The sequence below is a fragment of the Octopus sinensis genome, linkage group LG1 (genome assembly GCF_006345805.1).
Source record: "Octopus sinensis linkage group LG1, ASM634580v1, whole genome shotgun sequence".
Lineage (NCBI taxonomy): Eukaryota > Metazoa > Mollusca > Cephalopoda > Octopoda > Octopodidae > Octopus > Octopus sinensis.
This window is the reverse complement of record NC_042997.1, coordinates 130,933,189-130,960,667: the sequence shown is the minus strand read 5'-3', so window position 1 is coordinate 130,960,667 and position 27,479 is coordinate 130,933,189. Positions and strand designations below refer to the sequence as shown.

The 27,479-nt window shown below is 36.9% G+C and overlaps 1 protein-coding gene across 1 annotated transcript in view; it reads left to right on the top strand.

Annotated features, from left to right (window-relative positions):
• The first annotated feature begins 1,509 nt into the window (after positions 1-1,509).
• Positions 1,510-27,479, top strand: part of LOC115210906 (transmembrane protein 64-like) — a 45,808-nt gene continuing 19,838 nt past the window's right edge. Inside the window, exon 1 of the mRNA XM_029779687.2 lies at positions 1,510-2,710. Coding sequence (XP_029635547.1) covers positions 2,054-2,710 — 657 coding nt within the window. The 5' untranslated portion in view covers positions 1,510-2,053. The remainder of the gene's footprint in view (positions 2,711-27,479) is intronic.

Sequence of the window (27,479 nt, the reverse complement as noted above, 5' to 3'; positions counted from 1 at the left end):
GTCTGCTACAAAGACATTGAGTATGCTTTAGAAAAGCTTATGGTAATGAGGCAATGGGTCATGAGCAATGTATTGAGTGGCATGGTCACTTCAAAAGTGGAAGAATGTCCCTGGAAGATGATGAGCGATGTGGAAGACTTGCCATGAGCATCCCCCTTGGAAATGTGGTATTGTGCATCGAGAATTTGTCCCCCCAGGGCCAGACCATCAATTGAGAGTTCTAGTGTGACGTTTTGAAAGCAACTGGATCTGTAAAGGCTGAAAAATTGGATTCTTCACTGACTTCTCCTCACTCATGAGTTTCTCATAAAAAAATGAAATAATATAATTTCCACACCAGCCCTATTCAGCAGATTTTAGCACCTGTAGACTTTCTTCATCGTTTAGCATTCATAGTCCATGTTGGTATGAATGGTGGTGGTGATGGTGGGTGTGGTAAAAAGTCTGAAACAAAGACGTCCAGGTCAAATGCAGAGAGAGAGAAAACTTTTTAGTTCATTAGAGTTATGCTCTTGGTTTGGGAAATAAAAGAGTCACCAAAGTATAGGAGATATTTGCTTAAAACCTCCTTAATTTTGTTAAACATTTTCTATTCTCATTTTTCAGTCCTCACGGTAACTTCTTTTTAGAAATGCTGGACTAGAACAAGATCTGTAGGCAAAATTCCAAGAAAAGATTATAACAAATTTGTATTTAAGACCATTGCTGTTTCAAAATAATTACTGCAGCGTATAATCATAAAAATCCCAAGGAAAAGGTTAAACAAAATAATCCAATCACCGGTAAAATTTCCACTTATTTCTTATTTAGGAAAATAAAAATAAGAAATAAGTGGAAATTTTACTGGTTAGTGTGTTACATTATAAGACACAAAAAGAAAATTACTCTTCCCAGACACAACAGAATATGCTTCAACACACAAGCTCAAATAAAGAATCTCGCAAACCAAATCCAAAAACGAAATAATCCAAGATATCAATAAATAAATAAATAATGATATTTTTGCATGATTTGTTTCAATATTAAATAATAAATACTTTGATCTTTTGTTGTATTATTTTTACAACTAAAATTTATTTTTTACATTTTTATCTACATTTATTAACAATTGTTTTTCACACATTGGTAAAATATTTTAGTTTAAAGGGAAAATATCACTTTAATATGATATAATCATTATATTTATTAAATCTGCCATTTTTTCTTTAGCAAAAGTTTTTCGTTTTCAATTTCAGAAAAATATTTCGGCTTTTGTATTTGAGAAATATATTTGGAATGAAAAATGTATATGTCATATGTTAGAGTGCATTAAAAGAATATTCCCAATATATGCAAAAATTTCAATCTAACTCATAAAACATAAAGTAATGTGAGAAATTGGCAAAGGGTTAAATAAAATTCTCAGTGGATATGTTGCTTAGTTACACCATTATGATGAGAAACAGAATCGGTAAAATTCTGCTTACTAAGGGAAATAACTCGTTACGTCACACGTAACTGTAATGACAGGCGAAAGTAATGACGATGCATCGTAACAAGATACATTAGTTTTGCCTGTCATCGAAGCGATCTCCAAATGCCCAGGGAACTTAAAGAAACGAATCGCCGAATGAGGTCGGCAGCAACAAATGTTATACAGACGTATTACTGATATGGATCACGCGATAAACCTTTATTATTTTCAAACGGACATATTAACACAGTAAATCAAGTGTCAAGCCACATCAACGGTTGTGAAAATCTGGGAGTTCTTATAAAACGCCGTAAACATGAACATGTTAGAAAACTTACTTTTTGTCTTTAACAAGCTGATGCCAGCATGAACATACTTCAGAGGAAAGTTTGTGGACATCAGCTTAATGAATGAATAATTGTGATTTATTTATTTGTTTATTTATTTACTAAACATTACGGTTCCCATTGAACACCCATTGTTAACGATGAATAATTTCAAGTGACGTTTTTTATTGTTGTTTTCTTTCATTTAAAGTTATATCTTTAAAGAGACTTTGAACTATATATATATATATCGCTTACACACAACTTTACATAAATGATATTCGGAGATTTATCTTCGCTGGAAAAAGTTTTCTTTTCTCAGCAGCCTGGAAGTTCGGAGATGTCGAAGATGCAGAATCTAACACCTTGTAAATCTTCATTGATGACAAACTCCTCTGCTTCTTCTGGGGCGTCTTCTCCGCGTCATTCCCTAAATCTCAACAGTGGACAGTCAGTTCTTGAAGATAGTTTTTACAGCGACCCTTCGGCCACAAATTGTGGTCATATGTCCATCGTTTCATTGACAGTTATTTCAATAATCTGTTTGCTGCTGATATTTTTCAAGAGTTATGTTAAAGACATGTTGTTATGGCTGGAACATACAGATGCAATTGTCAGTTACTTAGCCTTTCTATGTATGTACACACTTGTCAGCTTCCCCATTGCCTGGGGATACTTTCTACTGTTGTTAACCACAGGTTACGTATACGGTTTCCTTCGTGGCATCTTTGTTGTACTTACATGTGGGGCTGTCGGTGTATCAACTGCTTATTTAGTTTTGAGGACCTGCTGTCGATGTATAACCGTGAGATTTTACAGTAAAAAACTAGAGGCTGTCATTAAAGTTGTGGAAGGACCCCAGGGATACAAAGTCATCGCTTTGGCTAGGCTCACACCAATTCCATTTGGTTTGCAAAATGGTCTTTTTGGGGTAAGTGAAACTTTAATTTATATTTCCTGTTTGCATTCCACCTGAAACTTATTGTTTATATTTCTTTGGTGGGTAAAAAACAATAAGACCTTCACCCGGAACCTGTTTTGATACTCACATATATAGATATACCTCGATATTAGAATAATGTTTTGTTGTTTCTCTCGAATTTACTTATTTCAGATAGTGAGGTGTCAGTAGTACATAGTATAGTATACTTCAATCTTGTCGCACAAATAGTAACAACATTTGTCGTCTAACAGGGATCGATTATCGAGCGGTAGGCGTATGTTCTTTTGTTAAAGTGTTGAACTATTTATTCTAAAACTTAAATGTAATTGTGTTTGATATGCTATGTGAGTTTTATTTGAGGATATTTATTTATTTATGAACTGAAGTTAAAGAGAACTGTTAAGAAAGTCTTTGAGGCATTTTGTGCCGCTTCTAACGAAAGTGTCAGTCAAATTGGTGTTGTTGATGCTTAAACCCATGTCAACCCCTATCATATAGATTCGGGATCAAAGTCTATCTCCTCTTTTATAGGTATATGCATGCAGTGTCTGTGTTCTTTCCTTATTTAAGATACTAGGATATGGATTGTGGGAAATTTGGTTGGAATTAGCAGGTCGAGCCCCTACATTGGCTCGACGTGTCCTTGTTTAACCCAGGCCAACCTTGATTGAACATCCTATGGTCAAAGACATTTTAGATGTCTTTGAATTGTAGATAGAGTGCCTTTCCTTAATTGAGAGAGCTGAAAAGATGCGATGAAAATTTAGCTGCTGTTTCTAACAGGCCGAGCGAACACGCAAAGGTCTGTGGTTTATAACAGAATACAAAATTTACTAACATTTAAGTTTACCTTAATGGGTTCTTCCTACACATACATAGTATCGGAACCTTTTTTCAATTATATATATAAAATAACTATTCTGCAATTTAATTACATAAATATTCCACATTGAAATACCTGACTCGCCCTCTCTTTCTTCACACACACACGCATTCATAGCTTTGGTAATTGAGAAGAAAATCATTTTGAAAGGGAAACATTGACAGTTCAACAGCATAATCATTCAAGACCCGATGTGCTTTAATGACTCATTATAATTAGTTTTTGTTTTTCCTAATTGTGGGAGAGGCGAAGGTGGTGATGGTGAGGGAGACTAGTTTTGCTTTCAAATTCAGAAACTTTATTAATCTTTCTAGTTGTATCATAAATCATGTCACACACATATAAAACAAATATACTGATAGATTAATAGAAAGTTTTGGTTGACTAGTTGGCTTCATTCAAACTTAATTCACCGGAAATAATTCGTCTGGCTCATTTCAGTATCTGAAGCATGCGAAATTACCATGTAAATGCTTAGAATAAATCTTATGAAGTGTTTATATTGTATTTCGATGTATGTACACACATGCTCGCCTACTTACATTTTTATGTATGTGTGTGCGTGTGTTATTTTCTGCCTCAGTTGCTCTTCCACACCTTCGGAATTGTTAAGATAATCGTCAAGAATTAGTCAAGATAATCGAACACCACCCTACTACGTTGCGTTTCGACCTCATACATTCACTCCATATTACACTACACTTGTACACACCCAGCTTACTGTATAGCACTATCCCATCCATCTATACACCCACATAAACTGGCACGTGGATATAACTACTCACTTCCTATGTACACGCACTTACAGACACATTGAAATACCGCCTGACTTTAACACATAAAGCGCGACGGGTCACGATCGTGGCCGTCAGGCAGCGGTCGACAGACCACGATCGTGGCCCAGATAGATGCATTCAATTTATGGGCGTTTGTTGGGAGTCTAATGTCATTCAAACGCTATCAACTTACTATCATTGTATACTAAGAAGATATTTTAACTATTTTTTGTTTTTTATGTATGCATGGCAGTCTCATTTTCATAAAATGTGCTCAGCAGCCCATGCTATGTAAGTACAAATCCCAGCGCTTTGTGGGTTAAACAAGTGGTTCTCAACCATTTTCTGTCTATGGGTCCCTTTGATTCCTGTCTTACTTTACAGGACCGTCATAGCCATTCAATGTTTAAATAATCCTATTATATTTGTATAGTTGAATATTATTAGAAATTATATTTTAAATAATTTATTGTAGAAATATGACTAATTAATTGCTGATAGGTTTTAGCAACAAAATTTTATACGGACCCTTATGGGCCACAAGAACCCCTGTTGAAAAAACCACTGTTTTAAACCTTCAAATATACATCCAGCCTACCGTCCCGTCACACGTTTCTCCACACCATAACACACCACACATATATTGAGTAGCACATTAATAGATAGTCTAATTTGCTTGCTTGTGCTTTTGACAGCTTGTCTTAAGTTAGCCCTTTCATTACTGTATTGATTTTGAGATGCTCTCTGATTCTTTCAATTACTTTTAAATATAACAAAGAATTTAGTAAAATAACTTAGTTATCATTCAGTAAGTGTTAGGAACATAAATTGTGACTAAGGTTTGGTGGAAGATTTTAATTCAAAACTTATGAAAACAAGACATTTGTACTCAGCCAGGGCTGGTTTCAGCTGGGTTGGTAACGAAAGGGTTGAACAATGTCTCATGAAAGAAATTTAGATATTTCAAAACCTCCCATATTCCATCAATAATAAGGAAAGAAGGTACTTACATTTATATTACACCCACCGTGAATCTTCTTAATATTTAGATTTATGAAGGTGGTGAGCTGGTAGAACCATTAGCACACTGGGTAAAATGCTTAACGGCATTTTGGCTGCCTCTATGTTCTGAGTTCAAATTCCACTGAGGTCAACTTTGCCTTGTATCCTTTTGGGGTTGGTAAAATAAATACTACTTGAGCACTGGGGTGGATGACTGGAATCAGCTTACTGGTCTTGTACCAAAATTTGAAACCAATATTTAGATTTATTTTTGTTTATGTCTTCCTCGCTGTTATCAGTCTACACTATATTGAACATAAACTAGTGATAAAATGTCAAAATTACGAGTATGCAAATTAGACAATCCACTTTGGTGCTAGCCTATTTTATGTCTGCTTTATGAAGCTGGGTATGTCTTATCTAAGGAGCAGTCAACAAACCATGAAATCATCCATCAGGAGTCTCTCTCCCTTTGTTTTTCCCACATATCAATAAGATAGAAAGAATGTGTGTATGTATTTATATATATGTATATATCTAGGCCTCTGTGGCAGTGTTGGGTGGACTGTCGTCTGCAAAAAGGAAGTCACGCATTGAGTCCTCTTGAACTTCGGTGTTGGTCTATTGCCTCCCCAGGTTGAAGAATCTGCCATCAGTCTTGAATTTGATCTTCATGCTGGTTCTGTTGCTGTTGCAGAAGACATCCAACATTATGCTGAACAGTGTAGGTGTGAGTACACAACCCTGTTTGACTCCGTTAGTGACTAGGAATGCCTCAGAAGAATCTCCATTGTCCAGCACCCAAGCAAACATGCCATTGTGCAACTGTTGCACCATGCTGATGAATTTGTCCAGGCAGCCAAATTTACCCATGATCTCCCAAAGCCCTTCATAACTGACAATGTCAAAGGTCTTGATTAGTCTACAAATGACCTGTCCCTCAGCCCTCTCTGAAGTCATACAGACTCTGGCAGATGCCCATCTTCCATGTGCTGAGTGCCAACTTCTTAGATTTGCAGTTAAATGACTAATGAAATCTTAATATTTAACAATGTCATTTTTAACTACAGTAATGTAATTTCTATAGCTTAGGCTAGAGGTTATATGATCTTCTATAAAGAACCCACTACTATTTTCTTCAGTTTTTTAAGATGATTGCAACCAGTATTGCACAGAAGTGGTCATACTTCAATAAAGTTGACTTACACCATATTCCAATGAAGGAGCCTTGGATCTAGGTTAGAAGTGAGCAAGACAAATGAAAAGATACAAAATATAAATGTATATATTTAGTATCTTTCCATTTGTCTTGCTCGCTTATGTTCTGGCATTTGCTGAATTTTCTTGAGAACAATCTTTTCTTAGTGGTAAGACCATAGGGGGTCTACATCTAGCATAATGGATGTCCACTTAGTGGTCAACCCACTTATATGTATGTAATATAATTTTTCTGAATCTTTAGATTTTTCAGTATGCTAGGCCACTTGTTTTAAATTGATATTAATCAAATTAATATTCAATTTTTCACCCTTATTATTTTAAATTTATATGTATATATACACATATATTTGTGTATGTTTTTGTGTCTGTATTTGTCCCCTACCATGGCTTGACAACTGGTGTTAGTGTGTTTATGTCCCCATAACTTAGTGGTTCAGCAAAAAATACTGATAGAATAAGTACTGGAATCAATTTATTCAACTAAAAATGATTCATGGCTGCAGTCTAATGACTGAATCAAATAAAAGATATATGCCAGTGGCATGTAAAAAGCACCATTCAAGCATGGTTGATGCTAGTGCTGCTGACTGGTCTTGTGCCGGTGACACATAAAATTCATCATTTGAGTGTGGCCGTTGCCAGTGCCGCCTGACTAGCTCCTGTGCTGGCAGCACATAAAAAGCACCATTCGAGCATGGTCAATACCAGTACTGCCTGATTGACCCTTGTGCCGGTGGTACTTAAAAAGCACCCACTACACTCTTGACATGGTTGGTGTTAGGAAGAGCATCCAGGTGTAGAAACCTTGCCAGATTAGATTAGAGCCTGGTACAGTCTTCTGGTTTGCCAGTCCTCAGTCAAACCATCCAACTCATGCCAGCATGGAAAGCGGATGTTAAACGACGACGACAATGATGATATATATATATATATATATACACACATGTGAAGGCGCATGGCTCAGTGGTTAGAGCTTACGATCGTGAGATTGTGAGCTCGAATCCCGAACCGGGCTGCGTGTTGTGTTCTTGAGCAAGACACTTTATTTCATGTTGCTCCAGTTCACTCAGCTGTAGAAATGAGTTGCGACGTCACAGGTGCCAAGCTGTATCGGCCCCTTTGCCTTTCCCTTGGATAACACTGGTGATGTGGAGAGGGGAGGCCGTTATGCATGGGCGACTGCTGGTCTTCCATAAAAACAACCTTGCCCAGACTTGTGCCTCAGAGGGTAACTCTCTAGGTAGAAGCCCATGGTCAGTGTCTGACCGAAGGGGGTCATAATATATACACACACACACATGTATACATATGTGTTTGTGTGTGTGAACATGAAAACACCATTAGTGTTTATATCCATATTTTTTTTTGAGTAGGTGGCTCCACATAGTTTAATAGTACCATCTGGCTCTTGATGTATTTAATGTAGTTCATATGTAAATATTTTGAGCTGGCTCACTGTGAATATAACCGGCTCTTTTGATGTGCCACCTCTAGTTGCACTTTCCCTTGCATAATGTTATTGTTTGTTACAAAGTACCCCCAAGCATGTGAAGGGACATGATCTAGTGGTTAGGGTGTTGCACTCATGATTGCAAGATTGTTGTTTCAATTGCAGGACCTGATTGTGCATTGTGTTCTTCAACAAGACCCTTCATTTCGTGTTGCTCTGCAATCACTTAGACATCTGAGATGTGACACACCAAGTACTTGAACATACAATGTTGATTTGATGGAGAGGGTGAGCTAATGTCCAGCACATACATTTGATCACTATAAACAAATTATTTGGGCAGTTGTTAAGCCAGAAGTTGTGGAACACTCATCTGTCATTTACAACAGGAACTTCTACTTCTCAATGTAATTCTGCCGCTACATAGGAAAGAAATTCAATCTTCATGTGTAATACAACACAATACTCTTTACTCTTTTACTTGTTTCAGTAATTTGACTGTGGCCATGCTGGAGCACTGCCTTTAGTCAAGAAAATCAACCCCAGAACTTATTCTTTGTAAGCCTAGTACTTATTCTATCGGTCTCTTTTGCTGAACCGCTAAGTTATGGGGATGTAAACACACCAGCATCGGTTGTCATGCGATGTTGGGGGAACAAACACAGACACACAAATGCACACACACACACACACATATATATAAATAAATATAGGGATGGTATTATTAAAATACCATCACAAGTGGTAAGCGAATTATTAGCCGTACAGGCTACTATATATACATACATATGTATGTATATATATATATATATATACATACATATATATACGACGGGCTTCTTTCAGTTTCCATCTACCAAAACCACTCAAAAGGCTTTGGTCGGCCTTGAGGCTATAGTAGAAGACACTTGCCCAAGGTGTAACGCAGTGGGACTGAACCCGGAACCATGTGGTTGGTAAGCAACCTACTTACCACACAGCCACTCCTACGCCCACTTAGCGTGTCACATGTCAGATGTCAAAGTGATTGCAGAGCAACATGAAATGAAGTGTCTTGCTGAAGAACACAATGCACCATCGGGTCCTGCAATTGAAACAACAAGATACCATTAGTGAGATTCAACACAGAGCCTCCTGATTATGAAGTGAGCTTCTTAACCATTTGGCACCATATCTGCATATATATACACAAACATTCATACGCACTTACACACACACACATCAGTTGGTACATAAATGTTTGTTAGTCCCTTAGTTCATCGCTGGAGTCCAAGAGTCTGAGGGCTATGTTGCATGCACTGACTTATTAACTGACTAACTTATATAGACCAAAGTAAGGCTATCCTTCTCCCTTTCCTTCACCAAAACTACTGCAAGCATGAACAGCTCACAATACAAGAATCTTGTAAAATCTGCTAAACAATTCCTCTATGACAATGTTCAGAAACTTCAGTCCAACTTGAATCCCACTTGACACCTTCTACTAACATGTCAACCACACCTCATATTATAACGATAAACGTCACCCTTTTCAAGCCTAGCCAGGCTCATGGGCCTGGTTTCCCGATTTCTGTGGCGTATATGTTCCCCCGGCTGGACAGGACGCCAGTCCATCGCAGCATTACTCAAGAGACAGGAAGAGAGAGTGAGAGAAAGTTGTGGTGAAAGAGTACAGCAGGGGTCACCACCACCCCCTGCCAGAGCCTCGTGGAAATCGAAACCGCGATCCTCCGACTGCGAGTCCGCTGCCCTAACCACTGGGCCATTGCACCTCCATCCTCATATTATACCCTGGTACAAATCTCTCACCCTTTATATTAAAACTATCATTGCTGTCCAGACTGCCCTCTCTAACTCAGCTCTGTTCCAAAGCGTGTGTATTACCCACCCAGCAGTACTGTTCACTTATATAAGACTAGCAGCATAGCCCGGTGTTGCCCGGGTATGTAAGAGCCCCTAGTAGGCAACGACTAATCCCAATCTAGTCCTTTCCCTCTAGGGAACGAAGGCGCATGTGTAGGTTGCAATGTCTTCTCTTCACTCGAATACTTCTGTGTATACAATGTTCCTAGCTGTCCTTTGGGCGATAAAAAAGTCGAGTTGTGTCCCCTAGACAGAAAATGTGTTGCATATGAAAAGCTTAGATTCTCAACCCCATGTCGAATTTATCGATTTTTTTCAGAACTGGGGGAACTTTTCAAAATTTTCACTGCGTTAGTTTTGAATTATGACATTGGGCTATGTGTGTGTCAAGTTTCATCAGAATCGGTTGAAAGCCATGGTCAGGGTGAGGGTACAACCTGACAGACACACAGACACACAAACTGCCGTTTATATATAGAGAGATGACATTGTTGTTACATGCACAAACACTTCAGACCAAATTCAGAGTCAGGCCTGACTACTTGACATTAATTCATTTCCCTACACACCACATTCATAGATGTATGATCTAATTTCTTGAATACTTCAAATGCTGCTACAACAGCTGTTGCTCCACTGAACTAGCTTCTTGCGTATCTGCTCCACTGCCTGTCTCCCTTCATTCCCCTTGACCCTCTCTGTATTTAACTTTTATGGTCCTGCACTAAATACTTCACCCAGTTGTTTCCGATTCTTATCCTCTGGAACTTTTTCCCTACCTATCTAATTTTTTAAGCATTGACCTACAATATCTTCAAACTGAACATTAATTATATCAATGTCACCTCCTGAGAACACTAGTCGCTTTTCTCCATTACAAGCTAACAAAATATATTTATGCATGCCTATGCATATATGTATGAAAGTCTGTGCATGCATACACACACACATGCACACATGTGGATTTGTTAAATGAAAACTGAAAGAAACCTGCCATGCTGTGTGTGTATGTGTGCCCAGCTATAGAAAATCTGCCTCAACAAATTTTATTTGACTCATACAAAGCATGGAAAAGTAGATATTAATGTGATAATTATAATCATAATTCATATGGTAAAATTTTTCTAATATAGGCATAGGAGTGGCTGTGTGGTAAGTAGCTTGCTTACCAACCACATGGTTCCGGGTTCAGTCCCACTGCGTGGCACCTTCGGCAAGTGTCTTCTACTATAGCCTTGGGCCGACCAAAGCCTTGTGAGTGGATTTGGTAGACGGAAACTGAAAGAAGCCCGTCGTATATATATATATATATATATATATATATGTTTGTGTGTCTGTGTTTGTACCCCCCCAACATCGCTTGACAATCGATGCTGGTGTGTTTACATCCCCATAACTTAGCGGTTCGGCAAAAGAGACTGATAGAATAGGCTTACAAAGGGGTCGATTTGCTCGACTAAAGGTGGTGCTTCAGCATGGCCACAGTCACATGACTGAAACAAATAAAAGAGTAAAAGAATCTTCTCACCCAAATCTTTAACTAGAGAAAGAGGCAAGTTTTTTTTTTTTGTTTGTAGTTCATGAAAGTCTGGAAATAGTGATGGATTAGTTTCTGTGAAACTAATCCGTTTGTCTGAAAGAAAAGAAAATATATTTGGAGGGAGTAGAGTTGGAAGTGGAAAGAGAATAATAAGAAGGAGGAAGTGGAGGATTATTTGTGACGGGGTTTGTGTGTGTCGGAAGTCAGTTGGTTTGTAAGCAACTGTATACACATTGATGTTTGTATACATACAGATGCTGAAATTAAATTGCTAGTTTACATATTCTAACACCCACATGCATATGGCAACACAATGTTACAAGTAACAGACAAATACATATGTTTGCTTCCCCACCACATGGTTTTGGGTTCAGTTCCACTATGTGGTACCTTGACCAAATGTTTTTTTGCCACAGACCAACCAAAACCTTGTGGGTTGATTTGGTACCCAGAAACTGAAAGAAGCATACTACATATTCACACACACACACACACACACTATTCTAGCCTCTGAGAGTGTAGCAGCTAGAATAAGAATAGCTTGGGTAAAGTTCAGGGAGCTCCTACCTCTGCTGGCAACTAAGGGCCTCTTGCTCCGGGTGAAAGGTAGACTGTATGATGCATGTGTGCAAACTGCCGTGCTACATGCCAGTGAAACATGGGCCATGACTGCTGAGGGCATGCATAGGCTTGAAAGAAATGAAGCTAGTATGATGCACTGGATGTGTAATGTCAGTGTGCATACATGACAGAGTGTAAGTGCACTGAGAGAAAAGTTAAACATAAGATGCCTGTGTGCGAACAGCTATACTATATGGCAGTGAAATATGGGCTATGACAGCCAAGGACATGTTTGGGCTTGAAAGAAATGCAGCCAATATGCTTCGCTTGATGTGCAATGTCAGTGTGCATGTTCAACAGAGTGTAAGTATCTTGAGAGAAAAGTTAGGCATAAGAGGTATCAGATGTGTGCAAGAGAGACGAATGTGCTGGTATGGTCATGTGATGCATATGGACTAGGATAGTTGTGTAAAGAAGTGCTAATCCCTAGCTGTGGAGGGAACCTGTGGTAGAGGCTGATCCAGGAAAACATGGGACGAGGTGGTAAAGCATGATCTCCGAACTTTGAGCCTCACAGACGCAATGACTAGTGACTGAGATCTTGGCAATATGCTGTGCTTCAGAAGACCCATCAACCCAAGTTAAATCGCAGTCATAGCTGATGTTGGTGTCATGTAACCAGCACCCATGCAGGTGGCACATAAAAAGCATTGAGCCTCACGGAGGTAAAGTGGTTAAACTCCTTTCAAATGTTGGGCTTCACTGAGGTAATAACCAAGACCTTTGACATTATGTTTTGCTTGAGAAGACGACCCATTAAGCCAAGTAAAATCACAGTTGTGGAAGGTACTGGTGTCATACAAATGGCACTTGTGCCAGTGGCATGTAAAAGCACTTTTCGAGTGTTGGGCCTCATTGGGCAAGGACTGACACTCTTTGGCAATGACTCACTGTGGCTGGCATGAGTGCCAGTTACATGACATCAGCATCAGCCACAACTGCAATTTCACTTGGCTTGATGGGTCTTCTCAAGCATAGCATATCGCCAATGACTCACAGAGGCAATGACCGGCGTTACGCTGTGCTTGAGAATAGCCATCAAACCAAGTAAAACCACAGTCATGACAGATGCTGGTGTCATGCAAATGGCACCCATCCCGGTGGCACATAAAAGCACCCATTACACTTTCAGAATGGTTGGCATTAGGAAGGACATCCAGCCATAGAAACCATGCCAAAACAGACTGGAGTCTGATGCGGCCTTCCATCTTGCAAGCCCTGGTCAAACCATCCAACCCATATCAGCATGGACAACGGATGTTGAATGATGATGATGATGATATTTATGTGTGTGTGTCTTTGTGTCTGTGTTTGTCCCCTCACCATTGGCTAACAACCAATGTTGGTGTGTTTATATCCCCATAACTTAGTGGTTTGAATAAAGAGACCGATAAAATAAGTTCTAGGCTTACAAAGAATAAGTCCTAGGGTCAATTTGTTCAATTAAAAACCCTTTAAGGCAGTGAAACAAGTAAAAAGAACAAGAATATATAAAAAGTAGAAATTGTGTATACAAGTAGATGTTGTTACAGATAACTTGTTACAGTAATGTTACCATGGATTTTATATGTGTATGTTATATAACTGATCATCTGAGCAAGCTGTCCTTACTGATGACACTATGGAAATAGCCGAAGCCCATTTGTCCATATAACGAATTCTCGATCAGTGTTTAGGTGATTACAGTCCCTCTCAGCATATATGTATACAATTATGTACTTTAACTACAGCATGAGAGCATTTTAGCTCTCATTTCTAGCAATGTAGATGATCCTAATTCCCTTAATTGCATTTGGTGACATTTTATAGTTTTCTTTTTTCATAATACATTGTGCATGGCTGTTTATATTAATTTATAGAGTCAACAACTATTGAAAAGGTAATGAGACACAAAGAAAATTTTAGAAAAATAAAAAGTAAATGAGTGGAAATTTTGCTGGTGAGTGTGTTAAATTATAAGGCACTAAAAGAGAATGACTCTCCCCAGACACAACAGTCATCATCATCGTTTAATGTCCTCTTTCCATGCTAGCATGGGTTGGACGATTTGACTGAGGACTGGCGAACCAGATGGCTGCACCAGGCTCCAATCTGATCTGGCAGAGTTTCTACAGCTGGATGCCCTTCCTAACATCAACCACTCCGAGAGTGTAGTGGGTGCTTTTACGTGCCACCGGCATGAGGGCCAGTCAAGCAGTACTGACAATGGCTGCACTCAAATGGTGTCTATTATGTGCCACCTGAACAGGAGCCAGTCCAGCGGCACTGGCAACGACCTCGCTTGAATGTTTTTTCACGTGCCAGTAAGGCGACGCTGGTAGCGATCACGCTCGAATGGTGCTTTTTACTTGCCACTGGCGCAGAAGCCAGTTAGCTGCTCTGGCAACGATCACACTCGGATGGTGCTCTTAGCGTTCCACTAACACGGATGCCAATATATATATATATATATATATATATATACAAATGAGTATCAAAGATGTACAGGTGTCAATTCGTTATGGCCAAAGATATAGCTGCAGAATCAATGTAAATATTTGAGCTCCATTGGTGATACGGATATGTTAAAGCAGTTGGTTTGTCCTTTGTGTTTGAAGTCTGTGCAGTCATTTGATGAAAATGGTTTCTTTGCAATGATGTTTTATTTAATCAACTAAAGGAGTCGCTTGAAACGGTCATAATGAATTGACACCTGTACATCTTTGTTACTTATATCTCATTCACCTACCCTGGAATCTGTACTTTTGAAATTTTATAGAAAGTGTTTTTGTATTTTTATATAAAGTGCATGTCTAAACAACCAAGAGTGGATCTCTTCATTAAGCTGGGTCATGTTATCTGCATACACTGCAAGAATATCAAGTGCAAACGCTTCTGCACAGAGTTTAATATTCACCTGATGTTGTTTGGGTGTGCAAATTAGATTGACTTAACAAAATGTCACAATTTAAGTACCTAATTCAACCGAATCTTAATTATATGAACCAGGAATGCACCCAAATGCATATCTGAAACAGCTGTAGGAAATAAATAAATGTAACATAACCCATTATTTCTGTTTATTTTCAATCCATGCCAGCATGGGAAACAGTTGTTAGAGGATGATGTCAAAGAAAATGTTCAAAGAAAGATTGTTGCATGTTGCAAGGGTGCTGGGAAAGATTCCTCGTGAACATGTCATAAGTCTGCATACAAAGGTTCCAGTAGGAGAATGGGGCTCGTGGGGTCGGAGCGTAACCCATCTCTCTGCTTCATTTCATGTTTGTATTTTGTCCTTGTTATATCTCATTCGATTTCATTATATTTTGTAAAATTTTAAAAGTCATATAATCATTGTGTGTCTGACCCCAATCAGGCTGTATTGTCCCCCTCTATGTTTGGGCCCTTGTGGCTAATAAAGAAACAGGATGATGATGATCATCATCATTTAACAGACGGTATATTTGAGATAGATTTTTCCACCTTCGAAATCACAACAAAAACACTATTGTATTAGTCTGAAGAAATCAGAAATGTAAAAGGGAACCTCTACTGAAACACAAAACATTGGATAAATTCCTAATGACAATACCAGACCAAGCATCCATTCAAGGATACACCCAGGGAAAATCAGCTGCTACAAACTCAATCATAGATCAACTTCCAGCCATAAAGTGACAACAAATCTGAAAGAAAATAAATTAAGGCTGTGCTCCAGCATGGCTGTTGTCCTATGACTAAAAACACTAAAAGAATAAAGAATACAGACACCCTTCTTGTCACCAACCCTCACTTGTTTCCAAGCAAGGTAACAATAATAATGAAATTATTGTATACAGTGCTCAGGTGCACCACAACTTGTCAAAAGTGCATATAAAGCACATGCAGCAATGCACAAATGTCTGGAAAGTGAACAGTGCACGAGTCAGATACATGCCCGCGCACGCATGGAGAAGAGAAAATCAGGTGAAGTGCTGGCAAATCTCAGGAAGCATGGAAGTTTTGAAGGATGCAGTGCCCTGACAACCAACAACTGATGCCGGCAGTTTGTTCCTCATGGCCAGACATGTTTCTATAGAATATTGGAAATTAACAACACTGCTTGTTTGACAGTGATCCTCATTTACAACTATCATGCCATGTCAAGACAAGAGACAAAAACAACCCATGCGTACATGTCTATACACATATTTATATATACCACAAGTTTCTTTCAGTTTCCATCTACCAAATTCACTCACAAGGCTTTGGTTGGCCTGGGGCTATAGTATAAGACATTAAAACATCGATGATAATGATGATGTCAGCTGTGAGAATGCATACAATGGAAATGGCACAGTATACAAATAGCTGCCCCCAGAGTAAAACCTTGACATTGTAAAGACAGATCAATTTGACAGTGGAACAGATGTTTGCTAACAAACTACATTGCTTATATTGAAAATGTTTTAGAGTCTGCCTGAGGATCAATAAAATAATTGATAATTATGTTTTATAGAAGTGACTTCTGATGGCTTTACATTCTCTCCAGTGGTTATATTGTTTGTCCTGAAGTAGTAGTTGTAGTAGTAGAGGTAGTGCTTATGATGGTAGTAGTAGTTGTAGTAGTAGTAACAACACAAGGCCAGTAATTTGTAGGGAGGGAACAATTAATTTAACTCAGCACTTGACTAATACCTTATCATCCCCAGAGGATTGCTTAAACTAAAAAGTTTGGGTAGAAAAATATAGGCAGTTATATCCCTCTCCTTCCCCCTCCCCACCAACACCAGTATTTGGTTGGTACTTATAAACAAGGCGGCGAGCTGGCAGAATGCTTAGCGGTATTTCATCTGCCGCTACGTTCTGAGTTCAAATTCCGCCGAGGTCGACTTTGCCTTTCATCCTTTCGGGGTTGATTAAATAAGTACCAGTTACACACTGGGGTCGATATAATCGACTTAATCCGTTTGTCCTTGTTTGTCCCCTCTGTGTTTAGCCCCTTGTGGGTAGTAAAGAAATTGGTACTTATAAGCAATGATTTTATATCACATTTAAATGTTAATATTACCATTAACATCTAGATGTGATATGTGATAAACATTAGGTAAAATTTTCATTTTACATTCTTGGCCCTAACATTTTTTTCTTTAATTTTGATGCAAGAAGTGTATGTTGTCACCAAGAAGAAATATATTTGCAATATGTTGCTGTACTTATATTGAATTGATCTCAGTACATTACTGGTACTTATTTTAAGTCCAAGGTGCTAGAAAGCAAAGGGAACCCTGGTTCACAATATAAGAAAGAGTACAATTAAATAATAATGAATAAATAAATGTGCCCTTTTAAAGCCTAGCCAGGCTCATGGGCCCGGTTTCAATGGCATATGTGTTCCCCAGCTGGATGGAACGCCAATCCATTGCAGTGTTACTCATTTTTGCCAGCTGTGTGGACTGGAGCAAAGTGAAATGAAGTGTTTTACTCAAGAACACAACATGTTGCCCGGTCCAGGAATCGAAATCACAATCTTACGATCATGATGCTGACACTCTAACCACTAAGCCACGCTCCTCCACCAATTAAATAATACTAAGTATTTAATCATACATTCTAATATTTCTGCTATCCCATGGTCCTCATGGTCCAGATGTAATTGTTATAACTAGTCTAGTAATACTATAACAGATTTTGGTGATGGTTCTACTGAAAGGTTAATCACATCTAGTTTGGCACTGAGTTGAAACTCTGCTTCTGTTTGCATTATCTTTCACCACTCCCAGACTAATACAATAAACACCAGAAACATTCTAAAGTCAACAGAAATACCTTCTCTTATAAAATTACCCTTGGCCATAGTAAAAACATAATTGCTGTTATACCACAGGTGTGTGGCCTGGTGTTTTGGGTGTTGAACTTCAGATAATAACAGTGCAGTTTCAATTTGCAGACTGGATATTGTGTAGTGTTCTTGAGCAAAAACACTTCATTTCTTGTTGCTCGTCTTCACCCAGTTGAAGTGAGAACCAGTAACATCTCAAGGTTAATCCTTTATCTGACTAAATGTTCCATTTAGCAGGAATATTGTATGCTTTCTTGCTCATAGAAACTAAGACAAGCTTCAGTCTAATGAGCCTGTTGGCCTGAGGTTGATCTAAAATATCACAAGGCCAAATGTTAATATTACAATATGACATTTCATGTTTTATCATCATTAATTATCAGGAAACTAACGGTTCGTTGTATCTTTCAGTGTAGACAAAATTATGAGAATTTACCCAAAGTTCCCTTGGCTATTACACTGGTTTAGAGTACAACCACAAACAGTGTGGAGTGTAGCATGGACTGACTTTGCTTATAATTCAGTTGTTGAAAGTGATTCTTCAATTATTTGGTTTCTTTTGCTGAATATAAGTTAGGTAGGTGTTCACCAGGGATCTATCCTCAACCTCCTTCTATCCATTAGTCTTTTTGAGGTAACAGCACAGAAGTTCAGTACTGGCTGTTCTGTTAAACTTTTACATGCTAACAACCTCACTCCTATTTTGCTTACATTTGATTATATCCTTTGCTAGAATTAATGTGATGGTGTCAGGTGTTACTGACACTCTGTATTGATTACTTGATAATTGTATACAAATGTGTATATGTGTATTCATTTTGTTTAATAATATTTCCTTTGTTTTAAATGTCAAGTGTATAATGTTGCATTGTTGTCACATAGCCTTTGTCAGTCCTACAGAGGCGTAACTTAAGGGTTTGAGATCAAATGGTTTTAAAGGGTCAGTACTTAGCTCTGGTTTTATGGCATTAATCTCTTCCTAGATAGACCAACAAACAAATGCATGCAACATTTCTTAATGATTTGGCAGTATTTCCTGACAGATAAGTGCACTAGGACAATGTAGAATAAAAGTATTCTGCTTTAAATAAATGCAACAAATTGCCAGGAACATATTTGAACTCAAAAGCTACTGTCAGCTAGTACAGTACCTGATCAAATTAGCCAGCTGGCCTCTGTCTGGGAAATGAAGAACATCCAAAATTGACTGTAGCAATGTAATGTTAGACTGATTTATCATCTTGTCATGAAGCCATAAATTTGTAGAGAAGAGGCATAGTTGATGAACCTAAATAGTACTTGCCTGCTACTTTATTTTTTATTGGCCTCAGTAAGATTTAAACTCTAAATACATTGGGATGAGTCTATATACTAAAAAAATCATTCAGTCTAACATTTCTGCCACTGCAATGCCTTGGTAGTCTGAAATATCCAATGTATTATACTATACACAAATATTGTTAAACTTAGCTCATCTGCCACGCACGCACATAGGTCGCTGATGTAACCACTTACAATTTAGTTTTAATTTTCATTACTGCCAGATGCTGATGTTGCATCACATCTGTGGATTATACTAGGTTGACACTCAATAAACAAATTGGAATCATAGCTAAGCTTGTAAACTAACACTGAATAGTAAATCATTAAATCTTTCCTTACTCTGAAGGAAACAATATTTTAATGATTCCTATGCCATTGGCCTTGAATTGAACATCTTGTATCTTTTAGAATTTATTTTCTCTGGAAGATTGTATTTATTTATTTTGTTAGTTTGACTGGAAATGAAATAGAGTGGTTGTGCCCATAGCCTCTCTTTTTGGCTCTCAGTGTTTGAAGTAAAGGATTAGATCAGTGTAATTAAATCATATATGTTTGTTGGGGGAAGGAACAATGGAGCTATGTATTCCTTCTGGGATTGTTCAGATTGATGCTACTGGTAACCACCTGATATCCAGATAGGAAATCATATTTATTTTACATGCAAACTTTTATTGAGCACTTCCTTGTTATGGTCCCTTTACACTTATAGTGTTCAGCTAGAACATGAAGTTTCACAGGCATCAAGTTACTATTTATAACAATTGTAGGAAATATATAAAAATCTAAGGATGGGATATGAGTATTTCATTATCGAGAAGAAGTGATCCTTGTGTTATCTATCCTATGTTTAAAGTTAGTGATGGTAGGAGAAACAGGACTACGATGTTTACAGGACATCCCAGACTTATAAGAGCAAAACATATGATATACAGCTTGAACATTTGTATGTCAATCTATGGAGAAGAAAGTAAGAATGGGGAAGGAATTTCATAGCTTTGTAGTTCTGGTGAGTAATTATAGGTGGAATATTTTGTGTAGGGTCTAAGATGTGGGGCAGTAAAGCCGGTGCATTGAGTAGGGTTTAATTGATAGAGTATACAGCTAGTCTGCTTAGTACAGGGGCTGTTGTAGTCATGATAGAAGAAACATGTCTGTTGAGACCAATCTGTTAAATGGCCTTATTATTTTTTAATGCAGTCTAGGATATCTATGTGTGCAGTAACATTACTGTTCCATATATGTGAACACTACTTCAGTGTGGGTCTGACTTGTGCTTTGCAGAAGGTTGAAGATCAAATTTTCTCTTCATTAATTTTATTTTAAAAAATCTTTTGTATCTGTGAGTGTGAGTTCATTTTTTTTTCTTAATTGAGGAATTTATGAAGCAATTTATACACACATATAGACTCCAATGATATACAAAATGATTTTCAGTGTTACATTTTAATAAAAAAAGATCATGTTCTAGAATTTAACGATTGTCTGAAATTCATAAATAGGTTAGATTTTAAATTCAGAATTTCAGTTCAACTGATATATAATATTAGTTTCTAAGGTTACATTCAGTGGAACTTAGAAAATTCATTCAGTTTGTTAAATGGCCCATTTTATGAAAAATGAATTTATAGTTTTTATATATTCTGTTCCTATGAAAAATTGCAGCAATTCTGTTAGGTCATCACTGTCATCATCAGCATTAACATCAGCATCATCATCTTCATGACTGCATTTTGTGACTAACACAAGTTAGACAGATTATTGTAAAACTTATCATTAATTTCAATTCTGTTAACTCCTTGTCTGTTAGGCCAAGCATTCTCAGAACTGACTTCATCACATACTCTTAAGTTGTAGATTTTAGGTTTAAGTTTACCATTATTTAGAAAGCAATTATGTAACTTGTGTTGAACAAAGCTGCTATTCTCTTTTAGCAAACAGTTTTAGACTTAACTATTAACCTATTCATTGTATTCAGAGTGTCTACATTTCTTACAGCTACTTGTTCCAGTCATTGGACTGCAGCCATGCTGGGGGTTCAGTCTACTACTTATTCTGTCAGCATTTCTTGCTGAATCACTAAGTTACAAATATGTAAACAAACCAACACTGGTTTTCATGTGGTTGTGGAGTACAAGCACAGATACAAAGACATATATACACACATGTCTATGTGTGTGCTTTGGGAGTGAATTTGGTAAACAGAAAGTATGTGGAAGCCTGTTATGTGTATGTGTACATGTGTGTGTGTATATATATATATATATATATATATATATATATATATAGGGAGAATTCATGAAAAAAACAAAAGATGAAACAGGTGGTGTAGAAAACAAACATGTATTAATATAACGCTCGGGGATTGAAAAAGTCTTTTATGTTTCGAGCCTATGCTCTTCAACAGAAAGAAACAGGAGGAAATAAACAGAGAGAGAATAAAAAAACTTTTGGAGTTAGCGGTCAGTCATGGCGACTGGTTGGACAAAGGTAGTTAGCCAGGAAAGCTAGGAAGAAAGGGGAGATAATAAAGTACTGGTGATCCCAAAGCAAAGGTGTATGTGTGTGTGTGTGTGTATGTATGTATATATATATATATATATATATATATATATATATATATATATATAAAACCCATTGCACACATATTTAGATATATACGATGGGCTTCCTCACAGTTTCCATCTACCAGATTTACTCTCAAGGCATTTAAGAGCTACAGCAGAAGACATTTGCTCAAACTGGCACACAGGGCAGCTGAACCCAAGATCATGTAGTTGCAAAGTGAGCTTCTTAACCACATCGCCATGCCTGTCCCTGTGTGAACATAAAATTTCACATCATTGTTATTGCTGATTTCTCCCTCCATCCATCCACCAGCTCTACTGATATTTCAATGCATGCTTCTATTATACTGTGTTCACTGGGGTAGGATCAAATGACAGTGTAAAAATGCTTCATCCAGTATCTTGTGTGAAATAATTTTGACAGAACTGGTACTCTCTCTGTTGTAGTAGAGGGAGGAGAGCTAGACTCAATTGTAAAATTTAAATGTCTTCTCAGCCATAGGGTAGGTGATTTTAAGGACCAGTGCTTTGTTCCAGTTTCATGATATTATGTAGATGAGAAATATATTTCCGTCTGGATAAGCTACTGATTTATTTCAGTTAGCTATTCCCAGATGGTCTGGTACCTATCTCTACCAGCTGTGTGAATTGAGGTAAAAAGTAAAAATGTTTTATAGAAAGAAAGACAAAAAGAAAAACAAAACTTCTTACAGTGGATTTGACCTCTTGCACGAGCAGGCAGTCTAGTTTTTTATCACTGAGACATGTCACTTCTACTGTGGACTCAGTCAGTGCATAAAATCTATGATTTATTATAGGTAGTTATTCATGCAGCTCTGAGTTTATTTTTCAGCCAATTTTGTGATTGTGAGTTTGAATCAAATAAGACAGATTTAAATGTGGTGATGGTGATAGCAGCAGCAGCAGCAGCAGTTGTTGTTGTTGTTGTTGTTGTTGTTGTTCTTCTTCTTCTTCTTCTTCTTCTTCTTCTTATTATTATTATTATTATCTTCTTCTTCTTCTTCTTCTTATTATTATTATTATTATCTTCTTCTTCTTATTCTTATTATTATTACATCATCATCGTCATTTGATTTCCATTCCATGCTTGCATAGATCAGATTAGACAGAATTTGTTGAGGTGTTTTCTGTATCTTTCTCCTTGAAGAGATTAGGTCACCAGGTATCTATGAGGGAACTTCTCTACTGTTTGTAAACACACTTCAGTTTTGAGTTTGGTTTAAATGCTTAACAATTTGTGGCATTACATAGAATTACATTACAATGCCTCTACCAGGCTTCATCATTATTGTTGCAATGCAAAGTAATTATTCTAAATCTTTTTTTTTTTATTTGAATACATAACCAGGCTGGAAAGGATTATTAGCTTGAAGGTATTTAAATAGTTTTTACTGTTTAATGGCTTCAACAAACAAACTGCAATTGTATACTTTGTGTTTGTAAAGTATCAAGTAACGTAGATTATTGTTTGTGATTTCAAATTCTCTTTAGATTTTGACATCTGATGTCTCCTGTCTAATTGTAACTTTCAGGTGTTTTCACATTTTGCTATCAATTAGTATTTCATTTGCCCTCTTGTTTTGCACTTCCCAGGCTGCTGACTTCCATTTTAACTACAGTGAAAAGGTCACAGAGCCAAAACTATTTGCTTGTAGCCAAAGTTGTACATGATGTCAACTTGACAGTTCCAGGAAGATTAAATAACTGTTTATCATTTAAAAAAAAATTTTTTACCCATTTATTTATTTATTCCTGTTGCTGAATTTGGGTTGAAATTTACATAGTGAACAATGAGACACCATATAAAGTCCTGATAAATTCTTTTATTTTGTCTTTCACTGAGATTTATCTGAAAGAAGAATCGAATAAAAGTACATTTTTTACCTTAACTCCTTTTTATTAAACAGCTGTCCTTAACTTTAGTGAAACTGAAACCTTTTCCATTAAAAAAGAATCCTTATATATCTAAAACTAGATTAAATGGTGCCATAAACAAATAATCTAGAATGGTGTGGAATATGTGGCTTTTTCTTTAAATTTTGGATTATCTTTATTGTATTTAATTTTAACATTTCTTGTCTTGGCTGTTGTAGTTTAGCCCCAGGGCAGCCTTTGTCAGACAGATCTATATTAAAAAAACAACTTTCTAAGCATAACTATATTGTCATTTTTCAGCCATAGTTGTACCTAGGATTACCTTATTTAATATTATCTTCATTTTATTTTTAAAATGTTAGTATGACTTCAGGTAAACTTTGCTGTTATATCTGGCTAGTTGAATGACCTTGTTGGTGTGTTTACCATCTACTATCCCATGCTGGTAAGAGTTGAATGGGTTTGCATTACACAAGTTTTTTTATACATGTCAGTGTGGCAGCATGTCATCCCTAATGGCTATTTTTCTTAGAACCCCTCTAGCCTACTCTCAGTTTTCCCATGAATACCTTCTGCTATAAACTATTGATAAGAAAACTTCTCTTAACATACATTCATCCCAATGTAGTCATCTTATTTATCTACATCAGTCAATGCCTTTCCTGCCAAAACACTTTCAAAACTTTCTTATATACTCAATGTTTTTGGCACTCAACTGCTTTCTTGATTGTCCTATTTCTACACTACTTGGTACTTTTAGTGTCCAACCATGTTTTCAACTTTTAAACATACACTAGCAGTATCGCCCGGCGTTCCTCGGATTTGTTTCAACCCTTTAGAATTGGAATTTTTGAAAAGTAAAAATTTTGCATTATGGAGCTTGTTATTCTCTTTAAGTGAACATTTTTCTGGTTGAAATACACTGAAAAATGGCGACACAGCAGTAAAAAAAATCGTAAAAAATAGCACCTTTTTGATGTAAATAATTTCTGGTGTTAATATGGCCCGATTTGAATTTTTCCTTCTACGGAAGGAAGAGCAAGCCTTCTTCTATCATACTCTAAATTTTGGTCAACTTGCGCCGCAGGGTCTCTGAGGAGATAGTGTTAGTTGAAGGCTACCAAACTTACCACACACAGACAACTTCAGCTTTATATATAGAGAGATTACTTAAGCTTCATCCATAACTTTCTTGTCCATATCAAGCAATGCCTTTCATACTAATTCACTTTCACAACTCTGCTATGTACAGCAATCAATGCTTTTGACACCAGTCACTTTCTCAAAATCTATTGTTCTCAGTATTTCAAATACATTAACATCGCACATGCAACAACCTATAATACATAACTTATTTTTTTTATTATAGAAACCTTAAGCTATTGTTAATTCCTGATCAGCTGTCATTAAGCAGATCTATAATAAAAGGTATTCTTGCTATGACAATCTGTCTTTCTTCAGCCATAATGTATGGAGGACTACATTGTCCATTGTTATTAATTTTTCATAACAGTTGGGTGTGATTTGAGGGAGATATTTGGCTGCAATTTCTAACCCATTGAGAATTGCTATTTTTATAGGTGCAATGGTAGTGTTTTGTTTTAAAATTTTCCAGTCATGACCACCCTGTCTTTACTGGCAAAATATACTTCTGAATACATTGGCCAGTGTATTTTTCTTTTTTAAGGCAGTCTCCCTCAAAGCATATTTGAGGGAGATTTGGCTGTTATTACTTGTGGGTTGACAACTATTTCAGCCTCCCTCATAGGTCTGAAAACTTTATTGTTAGTAGTATAGGGAAACAATTCTCTTCATTTTTACTAAACCTCTGGAATTTTTTTATCATTATACTAAAGTTAAGGAAATATCTAATGTCTTGAATACTGCAAGGCACCAGATATCTCAGTCCTTTGTCATCTCTTCCGTTAGGTTCAGAGTCATATATGTATGTGTGTATATACAAGACATTATTTCATTATGCTAAATATTTTAATGATAATGAGATAGATGACAGATTGAGGTAACTGGAAAAAGTGGATGAAGGTCAATTATAGTGTTAGTAACAATAATCCTTTCTATTATAGGCACAAGACTCAAAGTTGTCAAGTATTGGTAAGGTAGAAAACAGATATAAGCACAAAAAAACACATGCTCACACATATGTATACATTGGTCTTCAGCACAGTTTCTGTTCACCAAATCCACTAACAAGGTATTGGTCAGCCTGAGGCTATAGTAGAAGACACTTGCCCAAGGTTCCACACAATGGGATTGAACTTGAAACTATGTAATTTCCAAGTGAACTTCTTAACTTCACTCAAAAATAATAGCTCAAATGGGGTTATTTCTCTTTGGAAGCATAGTGTAACATTGAACGTGGGCTGGCAAGCTGGAAGACTGCACCAGACTCTAGTCTGATCTGGCACAGTTTCTACCGCTGGAAACCATGCCAATGGAGTTTGGTGCAGCCTTCCAGCTTGCCAGCATGGACAACAGATGTTAAATAATAATAATGATGACGACGACAACGAGTGAAGACATGTGGTTTAGTGGTCAAGGTATTCATCTCATGATCAGAAGGTCATGAGTTCACTCAGCTGGTAAAAATGCGTCTTACCTGTATTTCAAAGAGCCATTCTTATCACATTTTGTGTCAGGCCAAATCTCCCCGGGAACTATGTTAAGTATACATGTCTGTGAAGTGCTCAGCTACATGAACATTACTTTCACAAGCTGGCACTTCCACTGATTGATTAAAATCGAACCCTCATCGTCATAATCAATTGAGTGCCTGTAGTGTTGCAATAAACAGAATATTATTACAGATTTTGTTTTGCTATAACCATATTGTTACCAAGACTGTAAAGGAAATAGTTGGCAGTTTTAGCTATCCATTCAGTAAGAAAAAGCAAAAAAGACTGTCAGATTATGATTTATTACATGTTAAGTAGAGAATAAGAAGTAAAGCTCTTAGTTCAGTCATGTTTATCGCAAATTGTTTCATTTCTGTATCACTGTTGAAGGAAATAAATTGTGTTAACAAAATATTCTTTATCTGTCTGTGACCTTGAAACTGGATCGTTATCTATAATTGCCTCATCAGGATTCATTTGTGAAAAGTAATTATATATATATTTATATCCATCCACACATACATACATATTTGAAACAGTTCTCTTAAGAGATTTTATAAGTTAATCTACTTACACATCCTATGGTTTTCTTATGACAATAGACATCTGAGAACTAATTAATATGCTGATGCTATCATAATATTTCTATTTCCTTTTTGGTAACAGCTTTGCTATAATTTTCTATTACATGATGAATAGAAATGCCGGAATATTGATGGTTATTTGTTAATTTAATGATTATTTGTTAATTTACATACATAAAAAAATGATAAGAAATTTGCTTGTATGTGTCCTCTTGAAAATTTAAGCTTAATATTAGGAAGCCAATTTTCCTAATGTATCAAGAGTTTTAGAAACCATTAAGTGAAAATTGATATTTAGAATTAAATCTAACATAAGACAAAAAGATGTACAACCCAGAAATTGTTTTCTACATAAATCACACATTTTTGTTGTATTTTTCCATAACACTGCTATCAGTATCTAATTTGCTATCAGCTCTGATTTCATCACTGTCATTGTCTTTGTTACCATCATCATCTGTTTTAATGTCTGCTTGGAACATTTCACTTCTGCATTTCTATAGGCGTAGGAGTGGCTGTGTGGTAAGTAGCTTGCTTATGAACCACATGGTTCTGGGTTCAGTCCCACTGTGTGACACCTTGGGCAAGTGTCTTCTATAGC